Source organism: Mytilus trossulus, chromosome 7, assembly GCF_036588685.1.
Source record: "Mytilus trossulus isolate FHL-02 chromosome 7, PNRI_Mtr1.1.1.hap1, whole genome shotgun sequence".
Taxonomy (NCBI): Eukaryota; Metazoa; Mollusca; class Bivalvia; order Mytilida; family Mytilidae; genus Mytilus; species Mytilus trossulus.
The window spans coordinates 13,466,744-13,490,837 of NC_086379.1; the positions used below are offsets into that span (position 1 = coordinate 13,466,744).

At 32.0% G+C, this 24,094-nt stretch overlaps 2 protein-coding genes across 2 annotated transcripts; one reads left to right on the top strand and one right to left on the bottom strand.

Moving 5' to 3' along the window:
- The first annotated feature begins 615 nt into the window (after nucleotides 1–615).
- Nucleotides 616–15,675, top strand: LOC134724657 (uncharacterized). Its single transcript, XM_063587812.1, has 6 exons — nucleotides 616–736; nucleotides 6,909–7,095; nucleotides 11,688–11,767; nucleotides 13,709–13,786; nucleotides 14,805–14,819; nucleotides 15,304–15,675. Exons 1-6 carry the CDS (start codon nucleotides 685–687, stop codon nucleotides 15,516–15,518), a joined length of 627 nt encoding a protein of 208 aa, XP_063443882.1. The 5' UTR covers nucleotides 616–684; the 3' UTR covers nucleotides 15,519–15,675.
- A 3,444-nt stretch (nucleotides 15,676–19,119) lies between these two features.
- LOC134726169 (perlucin-like protein) lies at nucleotides 19,120–23,648 on the bottom strand. Its single transcript, XM_063590571.1, has 5 exons — nucleotides 23,597–23,648; nucleotides 22,086–22,174; nucleotides 21,381–21,486; nucleotides 20,461–20,689; nucleotides 19,120–19,150 (listed from the first exon to the last, which is right to left on the bottom strand). Exons 1-5 carry the CDS (start codon nucleotides 23,646–23,648, stop codon nucleotides 19,120–19,122), a joined length of 507 nt encoding a protein of 168 aa, XP_063446641.1.
- Nucleotides 23,649–24,094: the final 446 nt, after the last annotated feature.

The following is a 24,094-nucleotide window of genomic DNA, read 5'->3' on the forward strand; positions in this document are numbered from 1 at the left end:
CCAATACCTATCAATTTCAACCATATTTGCACTTTATTATGTATATCTATGCAGGGACGTATATGATATGTTAGTTATACGTCCATGAACTATGTTGCCACAATCAAAAATATTTCAATTTTTATAAAATTATTTGACCGCATCGACCAAAACTGACCATATGTGCACTTTAATTTGTAAATCTATGTACCCGCATAGTAAATCAGCCATGTTTTTTTTATGTCAGGATTTAATGTATATTACAGCAGTATTGCAATACAATAACAATAAAATTTTGTTTGCATACATTTTACGTGCCAGCATGTCCTCCTTCTATTCAAAACTGATACGCAACAACTTTTCAGTAGTTTTGATACCGTATCAACCAAAACTGACCATGTTTGCGCCTTAATTTGTAAATCTATATACCCGCATAGAAGTGGAAGAAATTAGAAAGTAACATCAAGAGAATTTTACAAAGGATGATACAAGCATAAAAATTAGCACAAATCATCATTATTAAAGTACACACTTCCTTGATTGAACGTTGTTTGTTATGTAACAGATGGTTGAAAAGTATTTAAAAAAAGAACGAATCATCAGATAAAATCATTACCAAGCAACACATCATTTCAATTGATTTACATTTATTAAATAGTCTTATATGTACATGTACATGTATATCTGCTTCGAATTAATCTTAACATGTATTTGAAAGTATGGATAACCATTGTTATATCATCTTTTGTCTCTAAAGGTAAGAACTTACTATACATAGGGATAAATACTCAAGTTATCAAACACACAAATTTGTTTTGAATTTCATTTAAATTTGAGACGCAAATTGCATACCAGTAATGCGCATTGCTTACTTTTGTTGTCCTTTGTGGAAACAGTAACACATAATCAGTCTATGGAAGGTGCGTTACGATAAAAACTTTTCTTATATCAATGAGCGATATTGTCTTTTATCAACGAGTTGCATTGTGGGAAATCTCAGACGAAGTTTACATTTTTATGAAAGAACGAAGATTTCTCGGTATAAAGTAATGATTCTTTTCTTAAAACAGGCTGACATTTAACAAGACATACGTCTGCTGAATAATTTCCATGAATTAATTTAAGTTATACCAAGCAAGGTGTATTTAAACGAGAAAATTGAATTGTTAAATAAATGAGACAGAAATGCACGATTTATCATTTGTAGATGTACAAATTCAATTAATATCATGTAGCAAATTATGTGGAATGCAATTGAGATGAATTCAATTGTTGCATAAGTCAAAATCGCCTATAAGTCAAAGATACTGCTATATTTTAAAATATCAATGCGATGTGTGTCTTATATCTTGCGATATTTTTTTAATATCAAAAATTTATGAATGCGATACTTTTCTAATATAACTGCTATAGTTTTCTAATATAGAATTAAAACGATGACACGTCACAATGCATGTCAAAAGAACCGCAAACATAATTCCCAAACTTAGTTCATGACCGGCTTAATGTTTGAGGATCAATATCACTAAAATTTCGTATCTGTAACAAAATTAACGCTTACACCATCTTATCATTTTAAAAATGTTGCTTGACCCTATTGATATTCGAAAGTGTTAACAACCTGTTCAGTCTATTGTTTTCAATCACATGGTTTAACCGACTAATTCTGTTTGAAGTGATGATGCAATGGTGGAATTTAAATGCGGTTGTAAATAGACTACCAACCTATTAGATTCTAATATACTAGTAGGTCCAGTGGCCGATCAATGCATTTGAATTGGGACATATGGTTGGACCCTGCCCCCTTATCCTAAGTTTGGAACCCCCTTTTGAAAACGGCTGGATCTGCCCTTGAGGTCACACTGCTATAGCCTATCCACATGGGTAATATCGAAGAGACAAAAACTAGATATGTCAAAGCAACACGAATTGTCCCGTCTTGAAATGTTGAAAAATCTGCAATTTCAATAACAAATGTGGACACAAACATGATGGTAGTCTCACATGTTAAAAATCAGCTCAAAATCTACAGGCGTATAGAAAAAGAGTCAGTATAACTGTGATTTTCAACAATTTTCGAAGTTGTTAACCCTTAATTTTGGCCAAAATTAGCGGAGCAAAACAATTTTAAATGTCATCTGCAAATCATCAAAGTTAGCTCACATACAAAAACAAAATCAGTCAAATATCAGAAAGCATTTAGCATAAATCTGTATAACTGAGATTTTCAACAATTTATCAAAGTCCAAATCCCGTACAAATTTCTGCAAAAATTAGCCAAGCAGAACACAAATTAACCTTGATCTGTAACTCATCATGGTTAACTCACAAAAATCAGCTCAATATATGAAGGCGTTTAAAAAAAAACTCCGTATAATGGTTTGTTACGGAATGACGGAATTTCGAAATTACGGAATTTCGAAATTACGGAATTTCGGAATGACGGAATTTTGATATTACGGAATTTCGGAATGACGGAATTTCGAACAAGGGTAAAGCTATATGGCACCGACAACTTCGTTGCGGACCATACATATCATTACTTGAAAAAAACATTCTTTCAAACAGTCCAATCCAATACAGCTCCAAATAACAATAAATATTCAAATGGTAAAATTAATATTCCAAACAAATTAAAATGTACAAATGGTGATGTCCCGAACTTTGAAGATACCAACTGAGTTGCCCCAGACTATAAATCGAACAACTTCAGATACAACGAAAATCAAAAATCTTGTCAAAAAGAAAATGTATTTATTATTAACATAGAAAAAATATTGAGAAGGAAAACAGTTCTTTTTTTAATATCAAAGACTTTCCCCGTTGGTAAATCGATATTACTATGAACATAATCAGCTCGCCGCCTGGACGCTCTTTTACATCGCGATGACCGTGAGGGCATTCCGTTGCTTTGTTACCACATAGATTTTACTTGCGTTTTTGACTAGTAATCGATCGTTTAAATAACAATCCGTATCGCGTGTTATAAATTCATTTCTTCAATGAATACAACATAAAAATGTTTAGAAAACAAATGAATAAGATGTAAATGTCTGTTGACGTTAGAAATGTGTATTTATTTTTTTCTATTTTTATACATTTGGATCGTTCAGTGCTGTTTATTTGGTATTTTTATTGACGTAATTGTTCTTGTACCATCATAACTGTCGTTACCTTTAAAGCTTTGGAAGTGTGTTTGTTTTTATTGCACTTAACAAAAGATTCAGCACCCAAATGACGTTTTGAAGGACAGGAAAGCAGTGATTTATAAGGGGTTTATCTGATATAAGATTTATAGATATACTAAGAAGATGGTGCATGAGTTCGAATGAGAGAACTTTCCATCAAAGTAATAGTTTATTTTAAGTAAACCATTATAGATCAAAGTAGAGCCTTAAACACGGAGCCTTGGCTCTCAGCGAACACCACGCTATTTAGGAACCAAAAACAATACTAGTGTTAAACCACTCAAACAGGAAAATCAACAGTCTAATTTATATAAAACAAGGAGATTCAAATATGCACAGGCCAAATTTTGTCGAATCAATATGAACGAGGACAGTATTATTCATCTTTGTCAAAAGTTAGTTTCATTGTTTTCAATAAATAAAGTCTTCCATGCATGCGTTGCGAGCATATCTGATATATATTATTTCGGTGCGTTCAATATAGATTTGCTAAATGTTATACATGTACATGTATATATATGTGAACAATGATTTTGATGCTTAGCTATTTGATTACGACATTGTTTATTAAACCCCATCGGTACGTACTGTCATTTTCAAATTTTGAAAATGGTGGATTGAACCTGGTTATATTGCGCTAAACCTGTCACGTGTATGACAGTATCATCGAATTCTGTCATATTTACAACGATGTATGAACAAAACAGTCATAATAGGTAAAATTGTCAAAATATGGATACAGCAGTCAAATATTAATACTAATAATTACTAATATCGATATAACAAAAACACCGCTATGATATTTTAAAAGTATCGCATTGATATTTTAAAAGTATTTATTTATGTATATAAGAAAAACACAGCACTTCAAATTTTACACGGACATAAACTTTGGCTTTCTAACTAACTTCTGAATGAATATTTAGACTCAATTGTTGTTTATATTTGAACAATTAGTTTTAAAGTGAGTATTTTCTTAATGTTTCGTTGCCGAAAACAACACTTTCCGCATGAAATGTCTGCATATTTACTATTGATATTAGACAATATCGCTCATTGATATAAGAAAAGTTTTTATCGATACGCTTCTTCCATAGACTGATAATTAGACATTTCATGTAAGCACTAATAAGGTGAAAGGTATGCCGTGATTATAAAGTGTATTCTGTCAAAAAAAATAGTGTCAAAGATTATGTTATAGATAATGCATATTTTAAGGTTTTTCTTGTCGTAGAACACACCGAGGGGTGTCAGAATTGATTAAATGAAAGACCGACCGGAGGGAGGTCTTTCTTTGAACAATTCTGACACCCCGAGATGAGTTCCAAGACAGGAAAAACCTTAAAATATGCATTATCTGACTTATATACCGTCAAAAATATTAATTTAATAAAGATTTGTAAAATTTAGTATCCTTTTTTACCGACAACACTTAAAAGTGGGATATTCCTTTCTAATGCGTTCAGGTTTAAATACCCCCTGCGGCTCTTTTAAAATGTGAAATAAAACTCACTAAATAATTTAGATATAAAACTTTTAAAAATTATTATCCGTACACAATAAAAATATTACTGTTACTGAATGAAGTAAGACACAAATGTATTGTTGCCATCCGATAACGGTGTATGACAAATACAAGACACATTGTAAGTTAATTATTGTACCACTTAGCTTATGGAAAAAGGGGAGGTTTTTTTTTTTCTATTTGTTATGTTACTTCTATCGCGGAAAAGTTGTTATTTATTTAAACATTTTACTTGAATCGAAAGAAAAATTCAGAAAGATTGTCTCTCGAATAGCAATACATTGTATTTAAAGATAATCAGGATAAAATTATATACCCTCCGCACCCGACCCTTTCGTGAGTTACGTTAATGTTATTCAATAGAATATAAGTTGATCATTTGATAGAGTAAAAAGTATACATCAATTTTAAAAAGTTAAGAACTGACACGAATAACAATATAAATACATGTAGGTCACAATATGATTTCCTATTCAGTGTGTATCGTTCTGAACATGCCTGAAATATTTGCCACTGGACGTTAAGCAAGCAACCAAAAACAAATCAACCTATTCAAATTGACTCAATAAGATTTTCAATATCTTACACACGAATGTGTTAAATCTGGATTTATTTTAATGAAAGTCTACATTAAAATTCATCTGACCTATATGATAATGTTTCTTTATTATAGCGATAAATCAACAAAACTTCACGTTATTTTGTTTCTAAAATTAAATTGCGGGTTTACGATGACGATTTCGTTTACATCTATCATCGGTTGAACTTTAGAAAATAAATTTCCAAATCGGCAACAAAAAACTATTAGACGAATAAATGTTTGAAGTAAATTATAGATTGCATGTTTATCAAGGAAAATAATGACCTTACACAGGTCATTATTTTATGCCTTGGAGCATAAACCATTGATACATGGTATCGTCCGGGTTGATTCTGAAAAAGAATGACCTGACGTTCTGAAAGAAAATAACTCCATATAGGTAAATAACGCTTATTCATTCAATGCAAAATATAACTGTACAAATATACTTCGTCTGAATGATGTATATATAAGATATTTAAATTCATATAACATGTATAATTAACAGAACAAAAACCAATAGCTCATCTTGATTCTGTATCAGGAATTTACCTACTTGTACTGTTCAATTATACAATTCAGATTTTACCACCAATCTTTTACCATTCACTGATCAAACATTGATACACTAGATTCGCATTCTCACAATAAATGTATCTTAAGAGATGCTCAGGTCAACACTATTTGAAATCCAAAAAAATTTTCAAACAAATGAAGGGCATATAAAACAACATTGCCATAAAGTATAATCAAAATTGAGCAAGGATCAGATCTTTGGGTGAGGACGATTTATAACTAAATTTAATTCATGTTGTCCTTGGACTATGTTTTAGTCACTGCTAGTTTTTTACAAATTTTGATATAACACATTTCCCCTTCCCCAATATATCAACCTAAAAAGAGATCACGAAACACGCAATATTGTTTAAATGCCATATATCATCTTAAATAAAATAAAAAAATATACGAGACTGTCTTGATTCCTATGACCTTAATTTGCTTAGTGTGTTGAGCGTCACTGATGAGTCTTATGTAGACGAATCCTGGTTCCTTTGACTAGGGTCGGTGCTACTGCTGGTGGACGTGTCGTCCCCGAGGGTATCACCAGCCCAGTAGTCAGCACTTCGGTGTTGACATGAATACTAATTATATGGTCTTTTCGATAAATTTTCTGTCACAAAACTCTGAATTTTGCGAAAGACTACGGATTTTGTATCCCAGGAACAGATTACCTTAGCCGTATTTGGCACAACTATTTGGAATTTTTGGTCTTCAATGCTCTCTAACTTTGTACTTGTTTGGCTTTATAAACATTTTGTTTTGAGAGTCACTGATGAGTCTTTTGTAGACAGAACGCTGGTCTGGTGTATTCAATTTTAATCCTGGTACCTTTGCCAACTATTGTATTCTCCTCAATGAATCTAATATTGAAGTAAAACGAATTAATAGGTATATCAACGAAACATCAACAAAAAGACATTTTATCATGCGAAAAAAGAACCCACCTAGCTGATAAGGACACCTCATTTGCATTCAAGAAAGGTCCCATTCAAGTTTACTTTCGATCATTTACTTTCGATTGTAGAATTTAAATTTATAAATGGAGATGAAAATAACCAGTGTTTTTTTTTCGCAGGTCAAGCCAACTGTGAGTTTCCTTGTGAGTTGAGAGGTCAAACATTCAACATTCATTTTGAAGGCAATGGTTTTCGTCTTGGGAATTGGTCTTTTGACAACGACGGAATCTCTAGTTCATTGAATATAGTTGGAACAATCAGGAATACAACATGTTTTCGCCGTGCAGGAAGATTCCTCATTTTAAGGTAACTTTAATAGTCTGTTTACCTTTTTATTACATGTAATACATATTTATTTTTCAAAATAATATTCAATTTAATAAACAATGCCAACTATTGAAAGAACATACAGGTTTGTTGTCACGATATCACAGTAGCATGGGTTCGAATCCCGGCGAGGGAAGAACCAAAAATTTGCGAAAGCAAATTTACAGATCTAACATTGTTGGGTTGATGTTTAGACGAGTTGTATATACATTATGTACACAGCCTTGTATCACCATCATTGATGGCGATCCGATGGATACATCTGTTGTAGGGTTGTCACTGACTCAGACGTACTTATGAATATAATTATTTTCTGTGACTGTATCTTACATTAATTTGTATGATCCTTTACTATAGATAATTTAGCTGATCTGTAACAATAACATCTTCATGCCTTATATATCATGTACTGTAGTACGCCGCTAGGTTAAAACTGACGTGGAAAGGTAACACATGCCCACCGAAAGCTCTTTTTTTGAGAGCCCAGGTGGTCGTGTGGTCTAGCGGGACGGCTGCAGTGCAGGCGATTTGGTGTCACGATATCACAGTAGCATGGGTTCGAATCCCGGCGAGGAAAGAACCAAAAATTTGCGAAAGCAAATTTACAGATCTAACATTGTTGGGTTGATGTTTAGACGAGTTGTATATATATATATTGTTTAAATATACTTTTTCACTTTTTTGGTCTTTTGGGAAATGTTGTTTGTGTTTTTTTAGACCCTTCTACAACGAAATTTGTTTGACATGCACACGTATAAAAATTGCGATTTTTATCCAACGCAATCATAGGTTTGAACGTAGTTTTCAATTTAGACTCGTTTATATTTTTTGTTTGGGCATGTATCATATTTTCCCTCCGGTTTATATGATCCGTTCATCCTATATTGTCTCTTAAAATTCAAGAGTCAATCTTAAATTGAGTGTACATTATATGGCCTTCCAAATACCGTTTCGATCCCTAACATCACTGAAGAGACATATTTTGTCGAAATCTAGATCTGGTGTACTAAAGAAATATTGACATCGAATGTTTGTGGCACAAAGTCGTAGCCACAAGTTAACAATTTTTTTTTCTGTGACGTATTATATTTATATTCAGATCCATTTTGTTACATCTTGTAATCAATTTTATTTGGCAATCGTCAATGACAGCTGTCAGCAGGGTTAAAGAACATCAGTTGTTCGACCTGTTAGTCAAATGCGTTTTGTTGAAATATACTTTTTCACTTTTTTGGTCTTTTGGAAAATGTTGTTTGTGCTGTTTTTAGACCCTTCTACAACGAAATTTGTTTGACATGCACACGTATAAAAAAAATGCGATTTTTATCCAACGCAATCATAGGTTTGAACGTAGTTTTCTATTTAGACTCGTTTATATATATATATATATACATAAAGTCTCTGAATGATTGTATAATAAAAACTATAAAACAAATTCCCATACGTTTCGGCCATTACGGCCTTCTTCATTGGAATAAATTACAACATTGAAACAACAATTACATCACTTGGATACATTACGTTATAATAACTTTTATGACGTTCATTTGCCGCGTTTTTCGCTTTTTCAAAATAAATATATTTATCATCGTTCATACATTGTGTTGAGTCCTTCAGGTTCTAGAGTTTTTAATTTTTTTATCCAAAAGGCTTCTTTAGTTTTTCTGTAAGTTTCTGTCCCAAATACTCTTTCTATGGCGGTAACTTTTAAATTTGTTATTGAATGATTGTTCTGAATGAAATGGTTGGCTACTGGATCTTCTGTTTTCTTTGTTCGTATTTTTGAAAAGTTCAATAGCATTCGTTGATATAGTGTATCACCCGTTTGTCCTACATATATAACTTTTTCACATTTTGTACAATTAATCGCATATATCACGCCTACGGTTTTACAATTTATTTGTCCCTGAATGATATATTCTTTGCCGGTGTTGTCACAAAATACCTTGGTTTCATTTAAATGTGAGCATAGTGCACATTGTTTACCACATGGTCCACATCCATTAGTTTGCTTATAAAATAATAAATTATGCTTTTTGTGTACTAAGATGTCTTTTATGTTGTTATCACGTTTAAATGCCACGATAGGCGGATCGGGAAATATTTTCTTTAGTCTTTCGGATTGATGGAGAATTTTAAGATTTTTTCTAAGAATGGAATGTACATTTGGAAGCGCATTGGAAAAAGTAATTACTAAAGGTACCCTGTTGTTTTCTTTCTTCTGTTTGTACTTTAATAGATCTTCTCGGTTTAATTTGTCGACTTTCTTCAATTGAACTTCAGTGGACGAGTTATTGTATCCACGTTCTTTTAGGTGCGTTTTTATTTCTTCTCTTCTTGTTTTGTAATCTTCTTCTGTTGAGCAAATTCTTTTGACACGAATGCCGAGTCCATATGGTATAGCATTTTTTACAGAGTTTGGATGGCTTGACGACACATGTAAGTATTGGTGTTTATCTGTTGATTTTGTATAAAGATCTGTTTTAAGTTGTCCGTTTTCTATGTGTACAAACACATCAAGAAATTCAATTTTTTCAGTTGAGTAACGCATTTCTGTTTTAATTCGCGGATGCAAACTGTTTGACATTTCGTGAATTTTTTTTAATTCATCTAAACCATGTTCCCATACTGAAGGAACAGCTATTGGTTCCCATCTAGGCATGAATTATGCTTGCACCTACCTCGGACAATGGGAAGAAAATTTATTTCAAAACAGCAATTTACAACCATTTTCATATTGGAGATATGTTGATGACATCTGGGGGATATGGGAACATGGTTTAGATGAATTAAAAAAATTTCACGAAATGTCAAACAGTTTGCATCCGCGAATTAAAACAGAAATGCGTTACTCAACTGAAAAAATTGAATTTCTTGATGTGTTTGTACACATAGAAAACGGACAACTTAAAACAGATCTTTATACAAAATCAACAGATAAACACCAATACATACATGTGTCGTCAAGCCATCCAAACTCTGTAAAAAATGCTATACCATATGGACTCGGCATTCGTGTCAAAAGAATTTGCTCAGCAGAAGAAGATTACAAAACAAGAAGAGAAGAAATAAAAACGCACCTAAAAGAACGTGGATACAATAACTCGTCCACTGAAGTTCAATTGAAGAAAGTCGACAAATTAAACCGAGAAGATCTATTAAAGTACAAACAGAAGAAAGAAAACAACAGGGTACCTTTAGTAATTACTTTTTCCAATGCGCTTCCAAATGTACATTCCATTCTTAGAAAAAATCTTAAAATTCTCCATCAATCCGAAAGACTAAAGAAAATATTTCCCGATCCGCCTATCGTGGCATTTAAACGTGATAACAACATAAAAGACATCTTAGTACACAAAAAGCATAATGTATTATTTTATAAGCAAACTAATGGATGTGGACCATGTGGTAAACAATGTGCACTATGCTCACATTTAAATGAAACCAAGGTATTTTGTGACAACACCGGCAAAGAATATACCATTCAGGGACAAATAAATTGTAAAACCGTAGGCGTGATATATGCGATTAATTGTACAAAATGTGAAAAAGTTATATATGTAGGACAAACGGGTGATACACTATATCAACGAATGCTATTGAACTTTTCAAAAATACGAACAAAGAAAACAGAAGATCCAGTAGCCAACCATTTCATTCAGAACAATCATTCAATAACAAATTTAAAAGTTACCGCCATAGAAAGAGTATTTGGGACAGAAACTTACAGAAAAACTAAAGAAACCTTTTGGATAAAAAAAATTAAAAACTCTAGAACCTGAAGGACTCAACACAATGTATGAACGATGATAAATATATTTATATTGAAAAAGCGAAAAACGCGGCAAATGAACGTCATAAAAGTTATTATAACGTAATGTATCCAAGTGATGTAATTGTTGTTTCAATGTTGTAATTTATTCCAATGAAGAAGGCCGTAATGGCCGAAACGTATGGGAATTTGTTTTATAGTTTTTATTATATATATATATATATAACTATTTTGAGCTTAGTTTGGTAAAAGTTTACTACTTTGATTGTTTTCATGGAACTTTTATTACACACCAGTTACTATTTTAAATGTTAGAATATAAGATAATCATTCTTTAATCTTTATTTCGATTTCGTAGTTTATGTCACTTCAAAGTTTCTTCGTTGTTAGAAATTGCAAACATAATCGATACACAATATTCTGTATAGCATAACTAATCGGATAAATCGAGAAGAGATAAATATTCAACGAGTAAGTCACGACTGTGCATGTGTTAATTATCAGTGTTGTTGGGTCACGAGTTGAATATTTTTTGATAATTTGATTCTTTAGTTATTTTTTAATTGGTAAATGTTTTTTTTATCAAATTAAAGTTAAACATGTAAGCAATTTTTTTACGAATTCATACTGTTTTTTGATCGGACGTCATCGATCGACGTCTTGTCAACGCCTATTGTTGTATGACGTCAGAGGAGTGAAATAAACGCAGTTTTGTTAAATTATCGTTTTTTTTATCAACTGGGAAATCTATGTAATTCATTGCAACTAGTGTAATAAGTGTATCTATCTTTATATTCAGGGACAATAACGTGTACCAATGTTATGTGTTTGACTTCAAAAGCAGTGGGAACACAACTCAAGTCAATTTTGCAATTGGCAGTAAGTAACAATTGAAAACAATCACACTTTTTAGGAATTTTGATGGTAGAGTATTGTCAAAAGCTATCACACTTAGTATAATGGACTCGATTACTGTAAAAAATACCATATTATGTAAATATCTGACACTCTTTAGGCACGACATCAAAAGTTTAATATAGAATCAAAAACTTAATTCAAACAGTTTTTAACTGCCCCCTCCTTCCCAAGTAACCCACTCTTAACTTAAATTGGATTTTTTTTTTATTGTTATGTAAAAATTCGAAACAAATCGTTCCTGAATCGTCTGTACTCAATTAATAATAATTTAACAAGTACAATTCACTGAACTGATGGTACCATATGATTGTCCTACAACAACGGTATTGTGCCTATTATAGGTGTACTAATTATTATTGAAGCTTGTAATTCCTTGATAATATTATTTTACGTTTTGACAATAACGTTTACTGACATGTTGTAGGTACTCGTATGGATATTAATTGCGCACCTTAAATAGCAGACTTATACTAGTACTGTAATGAATAACATGTTGACCAAATTCAGTAAAGACCCGTTGAATTCCCAAGGAACTTACTTGAAGTAAATAAAATAGAGACGGTAAAAACGATCCTTTCGAACATTAAGATATTTTATTTTTACATTGGAAACTTCATATTAAAATTAAAAATACAAAAGGGTTGATAGTTCGTTCACTATTGGTATTTCCTTTATTGGACGTGTCTGTTGTAACGTTTTAGATTTCAATATTCTATGTATAACTGTAACGGATTAGGGCAGCTTTTGAAGCCTAGTTTAACCACGATACATTCTGTATGTGCTTGTTCAAAGTTAGGGAACCAACTGTGCCCCTCTTTTTGCGGACATGTTTCTTTATCTTTATTCTTATGAGTCTGACTTCATACGAACTGCTAAGGAAGAAACAAGAGAAGTTAGCAATAATTGGTATCATTACTTTCCGCTATATAGATGATGTTCTCTGTCTCAATAGTTCAAAATTTGCTGACTATGTTGAACGCATATTTCATCGAACTAAAGATAATGATTACAACAGATGCAGTTAAGTCTGCCTCATATCTTGATTAACAACTAAAAATAGACAATATTGAAACGTTATCCCCGGGCTTGTATTTCCTGTCATAATTTCCTTGCTAAAGGGTAGCTGTTCACTAGAAAGCTTTTAAACTAAGAGTTGCAATTGAAGAATTTGAAATCATCCCTCGTAAATGTTTCAAACGCGATTACGCGTTGGTTTATCGTTATGGAAAATCTGTTTCATAAAGAGCATGATCAACTCACCCTTTCGAGGCACATGAGATCACCCCTCTTTCTGTTGGTGTTCGTGATGCTTAGTCTTAAGTTTTGTATGTTGTGTTTTTGTACTATTATTTGTCTTTTTTTCTTTTTCTTTTTAGCCCATGTTGTTGCCAGCATATTTTCGATATATGAGTTTGAATGTCTCTCTTGTATCTTTCTCCTCTCTTTTGTCCTTCTCCAGGGGAAATGTTGTTCTGTTGTTTTCGTTAGTTACGGCATGAGATATTTCGTTCAATATTTTGTATTTAAATTAAGCCGTCAGTTTTCTCGCTTGAATTGTTCAAGTGACATTCAATAAAAATATGCTAAAAAGATCAATAAAGTATGGTTTTGAAGACCATTGATGACCAAAATTTCTAAAAGTTTTGCCAAATACAGCAAAGGTAATTTATTCGTGAGGTAGAAAAGCATTAGTAATTCAAACATTCAATGTTTTGTTAACAGTTAATTTATAATTATAAACATATATATAAATGATAACTCAAATCAACAAAGAAGTGCTGACTTCTGGGATGGTGATACTCTCGAGAAACTAAAACGAAGGAATTCGTCGTCATGTTATTTATCTTCTTTGCTTTAATTTGACCATGTTATCAGAATAATACTTAATAATTCTAATTTTAGATTATGGTGACGAGAACTTTGATTTTTGTCAAGTTTGTAGGTTTCCTGTCAATTTCACGTTTGAATATATAGCTATAGGTAAACAAATTCTCCACTGTTTATCCTCTCATTAATACGTTCATTTAGTCTGTCAAATCAGCTTTGTAAAATAAATGTTCATACTATTGAAAAATAATCACGATTGTTCTGACTCTTTTGTCAGTGTTTGCCCTCACGAACCGTCACTTTAGCCTTATTCATATGCAGGTTTGGTATAAATATATACGTACTGTGAATTCATTTATTTTCATGGGTACAACTTTCGTTGATTGGGGAAAACTAGCATTTTTCGTGGATATGGATGTTGTTGTTTTGGCGAAGTTTGCTTTCATTTCTTTTTACTCGTTGAACATTAAAATTCGAGGTTCCACTGTACTCTCGAAATCAACGGAAATTGGTATCCAACACATATTAATGATTTCACTGTATATATATATATATATATATTTATAGTTCCTTTTGTAGATAGATATAGGAAGATGTGGTGTGAGTGCCAATGAGACAACTCTCCATCCAAATAACAATTTAAAAATTAAACCATTATAGGTTAAGTACGGCCTTCAACACGGAGCCTTGGCTCACACCGAACAACAAGCTATAAAGGGCCCCAAAATTACTATTGTAAAACCATTCAAACGGGAAAAAACCAACGGTCTAATCTATATAAACAAAACGAGAAACGAGAAACACGTATATATTACATAAACAAACGACAACTACTGTACATCAGATTCCTGACTTAGGACAGGTGCAAACATTTGCAGCGGGATTAAACGTTTTAATGGGCCCAAACCTTCTCCTTTTTTCTGAAACAATAGCATAACATCACAACATAGAAAAACATACGATAAAATATCAGAGAATCCTTCGTATAACGAAAAATGAATTTAAAAAAAAAGCTAATTCATATCTTTTAAGAAACTGGAAATTTAAATTTTACATGCAATTTGATCATTTAACCGTGTTTTTACTCTCTCTTCTGTCAAGAAAATAACAAAACATGTATATCAAACCTATGTGAATAGATTAAAAAGTACCAAATTGTATTTCCTTACAGCACCGGGAGCATCATGCAAGTATACATAGCACTATATGTTTTATACAATATAAATGAGAAGATACTACATCGTTCTTTATGCGTGTTGTAGTTTTGAAAAAAACTGAGGGCTTTTGAAGTGACTTTTCAGACGAAGTCAAACAATATTAATATTCTTAGTAACACATGATTAGACAACATGCATGTTATATCATGATAAATCATCTGACTACACGTGGACATTGTCGGTTGCAATGAAAATTGATAACACAAACAAACATATTTTTTCGGGAGATCTTGTGTTAGGAGGAACAGAGGGGAAAATTCACTAAGCATATTAAAAACTAAAGTATTGATTGACAACGTGATAGTTATAACGATATTTTCCCTGTAAGTTTTGTTACATGTATTGTCAAGAGATTAAACACGATAACCAACTTGAATTACGGTGAATTAAAAAAATGTCAGTTTGATGTTTATCTATTTCACTTGGTAATGATTATTCAAACTATTGTTGTAGTTACTTCCTCGGGAATCCTTCCGTGTTCTTTGCCATCATCATGTGTAGGAAGAGATACGTGTAGTGTAACCGATTCGATACCGGAAGGATGTCCACCTATGACTACCAACCAATCAACAACAGCTAGCCAAGCAGACACTACAACTACAACACTAACCGAGGCAACCACTACTAAAAAAAGAAAACGCTGTGACAGAAAGAGATATCGTCACTGAAAACATCAGTTACATGGCTGACAGATGAAATAAAATATTGTGCTGTCAACATAACACCTAATGTCACTTTGTTATTTTTTGTCTTCTCAATGACTTGCCTTTGTTATCCTTTAACAAATAATGAATCTATCAATCAATAAATGGTTTGTTTCCATTACTTGATGAATCAAGATGGGTCAATATTCCTTAAAACTTCAATACTCTTTGAGTGTTTACTGAAGTAATTGTACAAGTTTTAAAACGTCTTCAAGGCACTAGGACATTGAAAATTAGATGATCAACCAATATTGATCTTGATATTGTAAATTAAAAAAAAAAAATGAAAACAACACGTGTAAAAATTTTATGCGTCCGACGCATTTTCTGGATTAACTTTCATCGGAAACGATTAAAGCCAACCATTTGAAATCAGAGGATGTATAAGTACCGAAACCGTTGAAGAGATTTACGATGCACTACTAACAATAATTTATTTCGATCTAAAATAAAATATATAACTGAAGTATTAGCGAAAATGCCGACAAGGTGTTCAGTAATGATAAACAGTTCTCATGTTTCTGTGTACATGAGATCATCCTCTGATTTTTTGTGGAATTCGTGTCACTCAGTTTAAAGTTTTCATTGAAGTGATCTTTATATCTTTAATGTAATGGATTTGCTTTACAGACTTTAACAACTTGTAGTTTTAACTGTGAATAGGACAACAAAACGAAAATGTCAGATTGGCAGACATGGGAAGTATTTCTAAATTACCGCTTGATTTTGAGACACAAACATGAACATCATAGAAGTATTTGTTTGCCTTAAGTATGTCCGACAACAACATCAACATTTGCTGCTAACGAGGCATAATTTGAATTATTTGCGCTTAGGCTATTCTGTCTACCAGAGGTTTTCTTCTGCGGCACATCAAAAGAGAAGCATATTACGTTGGACATATTGGGCTCAACCGGATTTATGCATTTTTCAGGTACATAAACCAGGACAAAAACACTGGGTTTGATATACTAAATAAAACAATGACAGTTGCCATTGTATCCTCGTGTCAGGAACCTATGGATACGGGTAAAAGATATCCAGCTGTGTTGGTTACCGTAAATACCACCGTTCTGGCCTTTTATGCAAGGGTTTGTGTATTGTCAACTGTCAGATAACTATTGCATAAAGCATCCTGTTTTTCTTACCAAACTAGGTATTTGTACTGAACAAAGTTAGATAAATCTCTTGTTAGGTTGGTTGAAATGATAAAAAATGACATTTGCTACGTTTTCGTCGCCAATTTGAAACTAGAAGTCACTTTTTTTCATTACTGTATGGTTTCATCGTACTTCAGTTACTGGTATTTAAATTTTATCATAACTAACATTGGACTATACCTATAACACAGCTTTCAAAGGATTTAGGAGATGTAGGCAATTATATATATTACGCCAATTGCAATATGATAGATGGCTTACTTGAAAAAACGAAAACAAATTATAACCAGCAGCTGGTTTCATAAAAGTACCATTTAGTCAACCTTTATACCAAATTTCATGCTTGTATCACGATTTGCATAAGTATGTCCATAATATCTCTCACTATATAAAAAGAGACAAAAGATACCAGAGGGACAGTCAAACTCATAAATCGTAAAATAAACTGACAAAACCATGGCAATAAACTGAAAAAGAAAAACAAACAATAGTACACAAGACAAAACATAGAAAACTAAAGAATAAGCAACCAGAACCCCTCAAAAAACTAGGGGTGCTCCTGAAGGGTAAGGGGATTGTATTTACGACGTAAGGAACATATCCGATATCATTTGTGAAACGGTTATTCCATAATAGTCAACCAACTCGTAATGGCGTCCGTAAAGTTTACGAAGGAATGCTTTTCAAATCACCATTTGAAACTCTTGGTTTAATAGCTTCCTTGCGAGCAGCAACCTTCTATCAAAATATCATGATAGGAAATGCAAGCACGGGAATATCGTATCAAATGAGAGATATATATCCCGTATGCAGGTGTTGCATATACATGATATTCCATAATGCTCTCTTCTAGGATGGTAATCATAAGTTAATGATTTGTAATCTAAACAGCAATAAACAGTTATACCTGATTACACATAGTTATAAACTTTAAGATAACATTTGTGCTAAACAGTAGTTTTACTGTTTTATTGTCAAATTGCCAATATCGTTTTGTTTCATTCAGTTAACTCTTATTGCACGAATCTAAAATCCATATAAACATAAAAAAGAGAGGCAAAATATTCCAAATGTTGCATTAGTTAACAAACTGACTACGCCATGGCAAAAATAAAGACCAGCAAACAAACAATAGTACACATTTCACAACACACCTCTAGAAAACTAAAAACTCCGCAACTAAAACACCACTACAAATAAGAAGTGATTGCAGCTGCCTCGGAATGAAAGGAATATCCACATGCAGCACCAATCGGGTTATTTATTTATATACAAACTCGGTTGTAAATTACAAAACCAGAACCAGAGACAATAAAAAGTAATAAATCAATCAAACAATATAAAAAAGAATATGTGGTATGATTGCCAATGAGACAACTGTCCGCAAGAGACCAAAATAACACAGACATTAACAATTATAGGTCACCGTACGACCTTCAACAATGAACAAAGCCCATACCGCAAAGTCAGCTATAAAAAACCCGATAAGACAATATAAAACAATTCAAACGAGAAAACCAACGGCCTTATTCATATTACAAAAAGATGAACGAAAAACAAATATGTAAAACATAAACAAACGACACCCACAGTTTATCTCACAAGTCATGTTGAACCCCGCGCATGTTTGCGCCTGTTGCAAGTCTGGCTTTTGTTAGTTCATTTATATATTTCTGATTTTAGTATGACGTCTATTATCAGTGTACAAGAACAAATGTTTTTTAGTTAAAGGTTGATGTATGCGATAAATTCTAGCTGTGACGAACAGTATAGACTTTGTACGTATAACAAACATACCAAACTCGAAGTTGATTTAAAAAAAAAGGAACTCCATCAAAACTGACAAAATCAAACATTATTAATCGATAATGAGTTAGATAAACAACTGCCATATTCTTCTTGGTGGAGGCATTGTAACTACAATTGTGAGTTACAGAAGCTTTTTTAGTTACATATAATTAAATGAAATGTGATTTTAGTTCCGTTGTATCGACAAATGTAGTGAGCAACTCAGCCATCAACAGATATAGGGAGATGAGGTGAGAGTGTCAATGAGACAACTCTCCATCCAAATAACAATTAATAAAAAGGTAAACCATTATAGGTCAATACCAGTTTTAGTTTACATTAATATCATTGAAATCCAACAGTCACAAGATATTAAGTAAACAACATTTGTAAATGCAACTACAGACAACACTTTGAGGGAATACCGCGTGGCTATAAAGCTAGTCAACTTCATACATTGTTACGGATGTTTTTCTCGTTTTCTTCAGCATGCTCTCTGTTGTATTATCAAAGTGAAGAGACTCTTAATATTCATCAAATAAAGCAATAAAATAAAAACAATAAATAAATTTATTAAATAAACTGACATGTAAAAGGTTTATAAAATTCACGCATCACTATCCGAGGAGATTTCCAATATCTGCTGCCCTAAAATGAATAGATAAATATTTGAATAAAATCACCAGCTTATTTGATTTAACAAAATTTATTTCAATTTGGATATTTCTTTTCTGATAGGAGTTGATGCTTACAGCAAAAACGATGAGCATTTAGAACCAATTAGGAACCTATTCATCAATGATTACCTTTTGTTGGTGTATATAATATTAAATTGGTGTTAAGTTATTTGTTTTAGCAAACCTAATATCGATAGCGTTTGAGGTTGAATCATTTTACATTTGTAATAGATTTCAATTATATTAATGTCTACTATATTTCGTTTTGATTTATGAATTTTCTGCATTGCTAATGGTCTATTGGTGATCATTAGATGCACATCTTAACGCCAATAAGTATGTGGTGGATCATTTTCTGCTTGCCAATCATATCACTTGTTCTTTTTATATCAGTAATGAAGTAAGTAATTTTTCTAAGTATTTTACTAAAAAAGTCAGGAATATGGCAGTTGTTATCTTATATAAATATAGGAATATGTGGTGTGAGTGCCAAAGAGACAGCTCTCCATCCAAATAATAATTTAAAAAATGACAAAAGAAAATTATAGTTTGTTTTTATGTGAGTTTCTTTGTCGTGTGTTTGTTGTTAAACTTAGTGTTCTAATGTGTATAAGTTTTGCTCTTATAGTTGATGTGTTTCCCTCGGTTTAATTTTAGTTTGTAACCCGGATTTTTTTTTCTCAATATATTTCTGACTTTTGAACAGCGGTATACTAATTTTGACTTGGTTTAAGATAACGAAATCATTTTGTTGACAGTTATATATACAACAAACAATCCAGATAGGAATTATACACATATTATTGTTTATGTAAATCAGAAAGGGAAAAACCGACAAAATTATTATTAATAACTTTGTGTCCGTAGTGCTCTTCAACTTCGTACTTTATTTTGACGTTTTTACCTTCTCGATTTGAGCATCAATAATGAGTCTTTTGTAGTCGTAACAAGCTACCTTTTTGTAGATACTCCTGGTTTATTTAAAATATTATTTTCCAGGAAAAACAAAGGCTGTTGACATTATGCAATTTTAAATTCCGAACCATTTGTTGATTACTCGGTTCAAAAGATGTAAAACAAAAGAGCAATACAGGTTATCCATTATTTTAGCTATTTAAAAAAAAACACAAAAAATAGATGTATGATGTATTCCATTTCTTTTAACAAACATGACAAATGCGGTTGGGAATATACAAAGACCTGTTATTCTTGTGTTTTTAATCCGTCCACAGAATCAACCGTATTTTAGTGTCAAATGTATTACTTGGCAATAATACTTACACCATTTCACAAATGTATGTGGTTGGTACTGTGCAAGGACCATCTGTCCAGGAATAATTGAAACCTATAACTGGATCAACTCTCATAGCTACACAGTTCTCGTTTCCCCCTCTGTTGTTTGGTTGGGTTGGTCCCCAGTTAAAGTACGTTGCCTGCTTGCCGTTAGCTATCCAGTGAAATGTCCCTTCAGTAACAAGGTCATTTAATCCTATGTACATTCCAATGGAATCTGATAGTTCAAAGGAAAATAGTTTTAGACAGACTAACATTGTTATTGGAGATATATATAACGATTACTTATTTACAAAATTGTTGACGAAATCTTTTTTCTATGCAAATTGCATGAATAGAAACTCATAAAATTAAAAAAATAAGTTTTATTTCTGTATACGATTTTTAACTATTTCAAGCTTATGCAGAACGTGTAAATGTCGGTTTTTGATTTTGAAGAAATATTGTATGAAAGTGTATTCGCTGTTGTTTTATACCCGTTTATTTATGTTATCGACCTAATTGGTGTTTTGTTTTTATGCAGTCCAGCATGCAAATTCATAAATTCTTTAAAAAGCCACCAACGAAGTGGTAGATAATTTAAACTTTGGCAAATAGTAGATGCTACATGTAACTAATGAACGCTGTTTTATATGTTTAAAGCTTGAAACCAGTTTTGTAAACATTACCAAAGGTAAAAAAAAATAACATCATACACAAATACAATTAAACTTCCTGAAATATGAAAGACTCCTTCTATCATGTAGACCCAAACAAAACAAAGCTTTAGTTCTTTTGAAAATCAAGCATCACTGTCTGAAAAACGAGATCGCTCATTTTCTAATTTCAGAAATAAACGATCCAAAGAAAGAATAAATGAACGTTTTGGTTTATCATGGTGGTAATGTTTATTGCATTTTTATTCTTACTTATTTTGATCATTAAATCTGTAAGAAACTGTTGTGTTTTAGCGTCATTAACAGTGGCCAAAGAGGCAGCTCTTCCATACTGACGACCAATCACTTCACATAGCATCTGACAAAAAATAAAGACATATCATAATAAATATTAGAGAAAGATGTTTATTTTCATAGGTGTGTTTATGAAAGTTGGGATTTTACTTAAAGTGATGGATGGTCATTACAACTTGTTTCTTTCAATTATTTTTTTTTCTTCAACCTTTTCGCCTATTTACATTTCTTGAATTTATTAACATTTGAGAATTGCCAATGAACCTAATTTTGTTCAGTTCGAGCTACATCAAAACTGTTGGAAGAAAAATAAATATAGAAATGTTTGATGAAATCCAAAACAAAACGGCTTAACAACGACAACGCAGTGAATTATTTGCGAGGACTTATAGTTTAAAAACAAGTTATAGCTTGAAATGTTTTGGCTCATTATTGACAGCCGTACGGTGACCTATAATTGTTAATGTTTGTGTCATTTTGGTCTTTTGTGGATAGTTGTCTCATTGGAAATCCTACCATATCTTCTTTTTTATACTGTCAGCTACATGGCGGTTAATATCAATCATTTGTATTAAATGATTGAGTTTGGTTCATACAAAATGGAATTTAAACGTTGTTAGCATGTCAGTACTTGTAAGACTTCTATTCATTATATCAACATACCAGTGAATTGCCAAATGTCTCATTGTCCCTGCTTAGAAAGAAACATTTATCTTCATAATGGTTCCATCCATTTGGACATGTGCATAATACTGAAACAGTTTTACAATTGAATACGTACTAGTCATATAATTCACCATGGACGTTTACATTTATAAATAATGAATATAGTTTGCATAAAGGAAGTTCATTAAGGCTACAGTAGTTCAATTCGTGTTTATCTAGCAGAAAAAAAGGAAATACCGAACAACATGAACAACTTATGGAATTGTATGGACACGATATTGATTGAGATACGGAGTGTCGACCTAGAAGTTGTCTTCGGTATGGTTTTCCGGCCTTGCAAAGCAACAGTCAGTTAAATGTCATCACTAAGAATAGGACACCATCGGTAAACCTACAGAATGAATAGGTAGTATAGTAGCTTGGGATCTAAGATAGCAGAAACATCCCGCTAAATATAAGTGCAGACACAGACATGTCGCTAATAAGTTGAGACACAATCATGTCGTATCGGTTTGCCAATTCTATTTTAGTAACTTAATAAAAGTAAATTCCATACTTTCTTACTCGTCAATCAATTTGAGTAGTTGTTGTGTAGTGAGCACACTTCTGTCAATAAAGTTAGTTTTGTTGGAGCGTGCCCGTGTGTAACGTATTGACCCTGCAAACGCCTTAAGATGAAATATTACTGATTGAAGGATGAAAAATGCGAAGTGTTCATTTTGAAAAAGTCAGTTGTTTCATAGTTTCTAGTTGGATGCCGTTTATATAGAAAAATATAAAAAATAAGCATGTACATGTATGTATTGATATTATTTATTTCGTAGTTTTCAGAATGTTGTGAACAGATAAACTTAATTATATCAGTCAAAGTTTAAGACGAAATTCATTAAACAGGTTAAGGTAGATTGATGGTATACCGCCATCTTGGATTGTACAATCTCAGTACAAAATCGGTCTAGTTAAATGCCTAAATCTGCAAATTTGGAGACAGATTTGCAATTCAATGGTTAGAATGTTTTTTTTCTATTTAAAGAAAACTTGTTAATTAATTGTATAATACAAAATATTTTAACAAATATCAATTTGTTTGGTTTTAAAATCATTTTTTTTTCAAATGAGCCATTTCAGGGGAGATAACTCTTTTAGTACAAAATTTATACTGGTCTAATAGGGATTGTTTTTATTTTCACTTGTTCGGTGACACCATGTTTTCTTTTTATTTTCTTAAAACATATTATGAAACCTTTCTTCTCACAATTTAATTCAAAATTATATCTCATAGAATTGATTTTATGCACACTAATGTGTATTTTCATGAACAAACTAACTAAATTTTTGCAATTTTCAACGACTCATAGCTTCAAAAATAGCACGGTGACCCATACTTTTTTATTAAATTTTTGAAAAGAGCATAGTAAAATCTTCATTTTGGCAAATTTAAAAAAAATTCTGTCTCAAAAAATATATACTTGTGATCTACCTTAAATGAATTATATGAATATACTTACCAACAGTTCCTACAACTGCAAGTACAAAAAGTTTCATCAAAACAGGAGACATTTTATGATATGAAAGCTCAGTCTAATTTTGATAGTTGCATTTGTTGAGGTGATATTTATACTGCTATTTGTGAGTTATCTCAATTTTGATAAGACTTATTATCAATGATCGTTATTTCAATGTCAGAATATTTTAGAATGTGAAAGGAAACTGCAGACATGTTATAATGTGGGTGAAAATTCGGACAAGAACCAAATTTCAAAAGGTCCCTTATAAACAATAGGAACGTTAATCAGAACATTTATCAGTACACGTACGGTAAATGCTGTTATATAGAACATTTGTAAGAATATAAATAAGAACGTTTATCAGTATATGAAGATAAGGGTTGTTATTTAGAACATTTGTTGGAACAAAAATTAAATTATCTAAAAATACGAGGAAATCAGTCATAATACAGATGAATTAGCATACACAATACTAATGACGTGACATTGTCGATATCA

Bases quoted from the DNA above. Each gene is read 5' to 3' on its own strand.
- LOC134724657 (XM_063587812.1), top strand. From the start codon at position 685: ATGTATTTGAAAGTATGGATAACCATTGTTATATCATCTTTTGTCTCT. The intron at 737-6,908 runs GTAAGAACTTAC...TTTTTTTCGCAG, and splicing joins ATCATCTTTTGTCTCTAAAG to GTCAAGCCAACTGTGAGTTT. The intron at 11,768-13,708 runs GTAAGTAACAAT...TTCTAATTTTAG, and splicing joins AGTCAATTTTGCAATTGGCA to ATTATGGTGACGAGAACTTT.
- LOC134726169 (XM_063590571.1), bottom strand. From the start codon at position 23,648: ATGTCTCCTGTTTTGATGAAACTTTTTGTACTTGCAGTTGTAGGAACT. The intron at 21,487-22,085 runs GTATGTTGATAT...ATTTTTTGTCAG, and splicing joins AGACATTTGGCAATTCACTG to ATGCTATGTGAAGTGATTGG. The intron at 19,151-20,460 runs GTAAGTATTATT...TATTCATTTTAG, and splicing joins ACATACATTTGTGAAATGGT to GGCAGCAGATATTGGAAATC.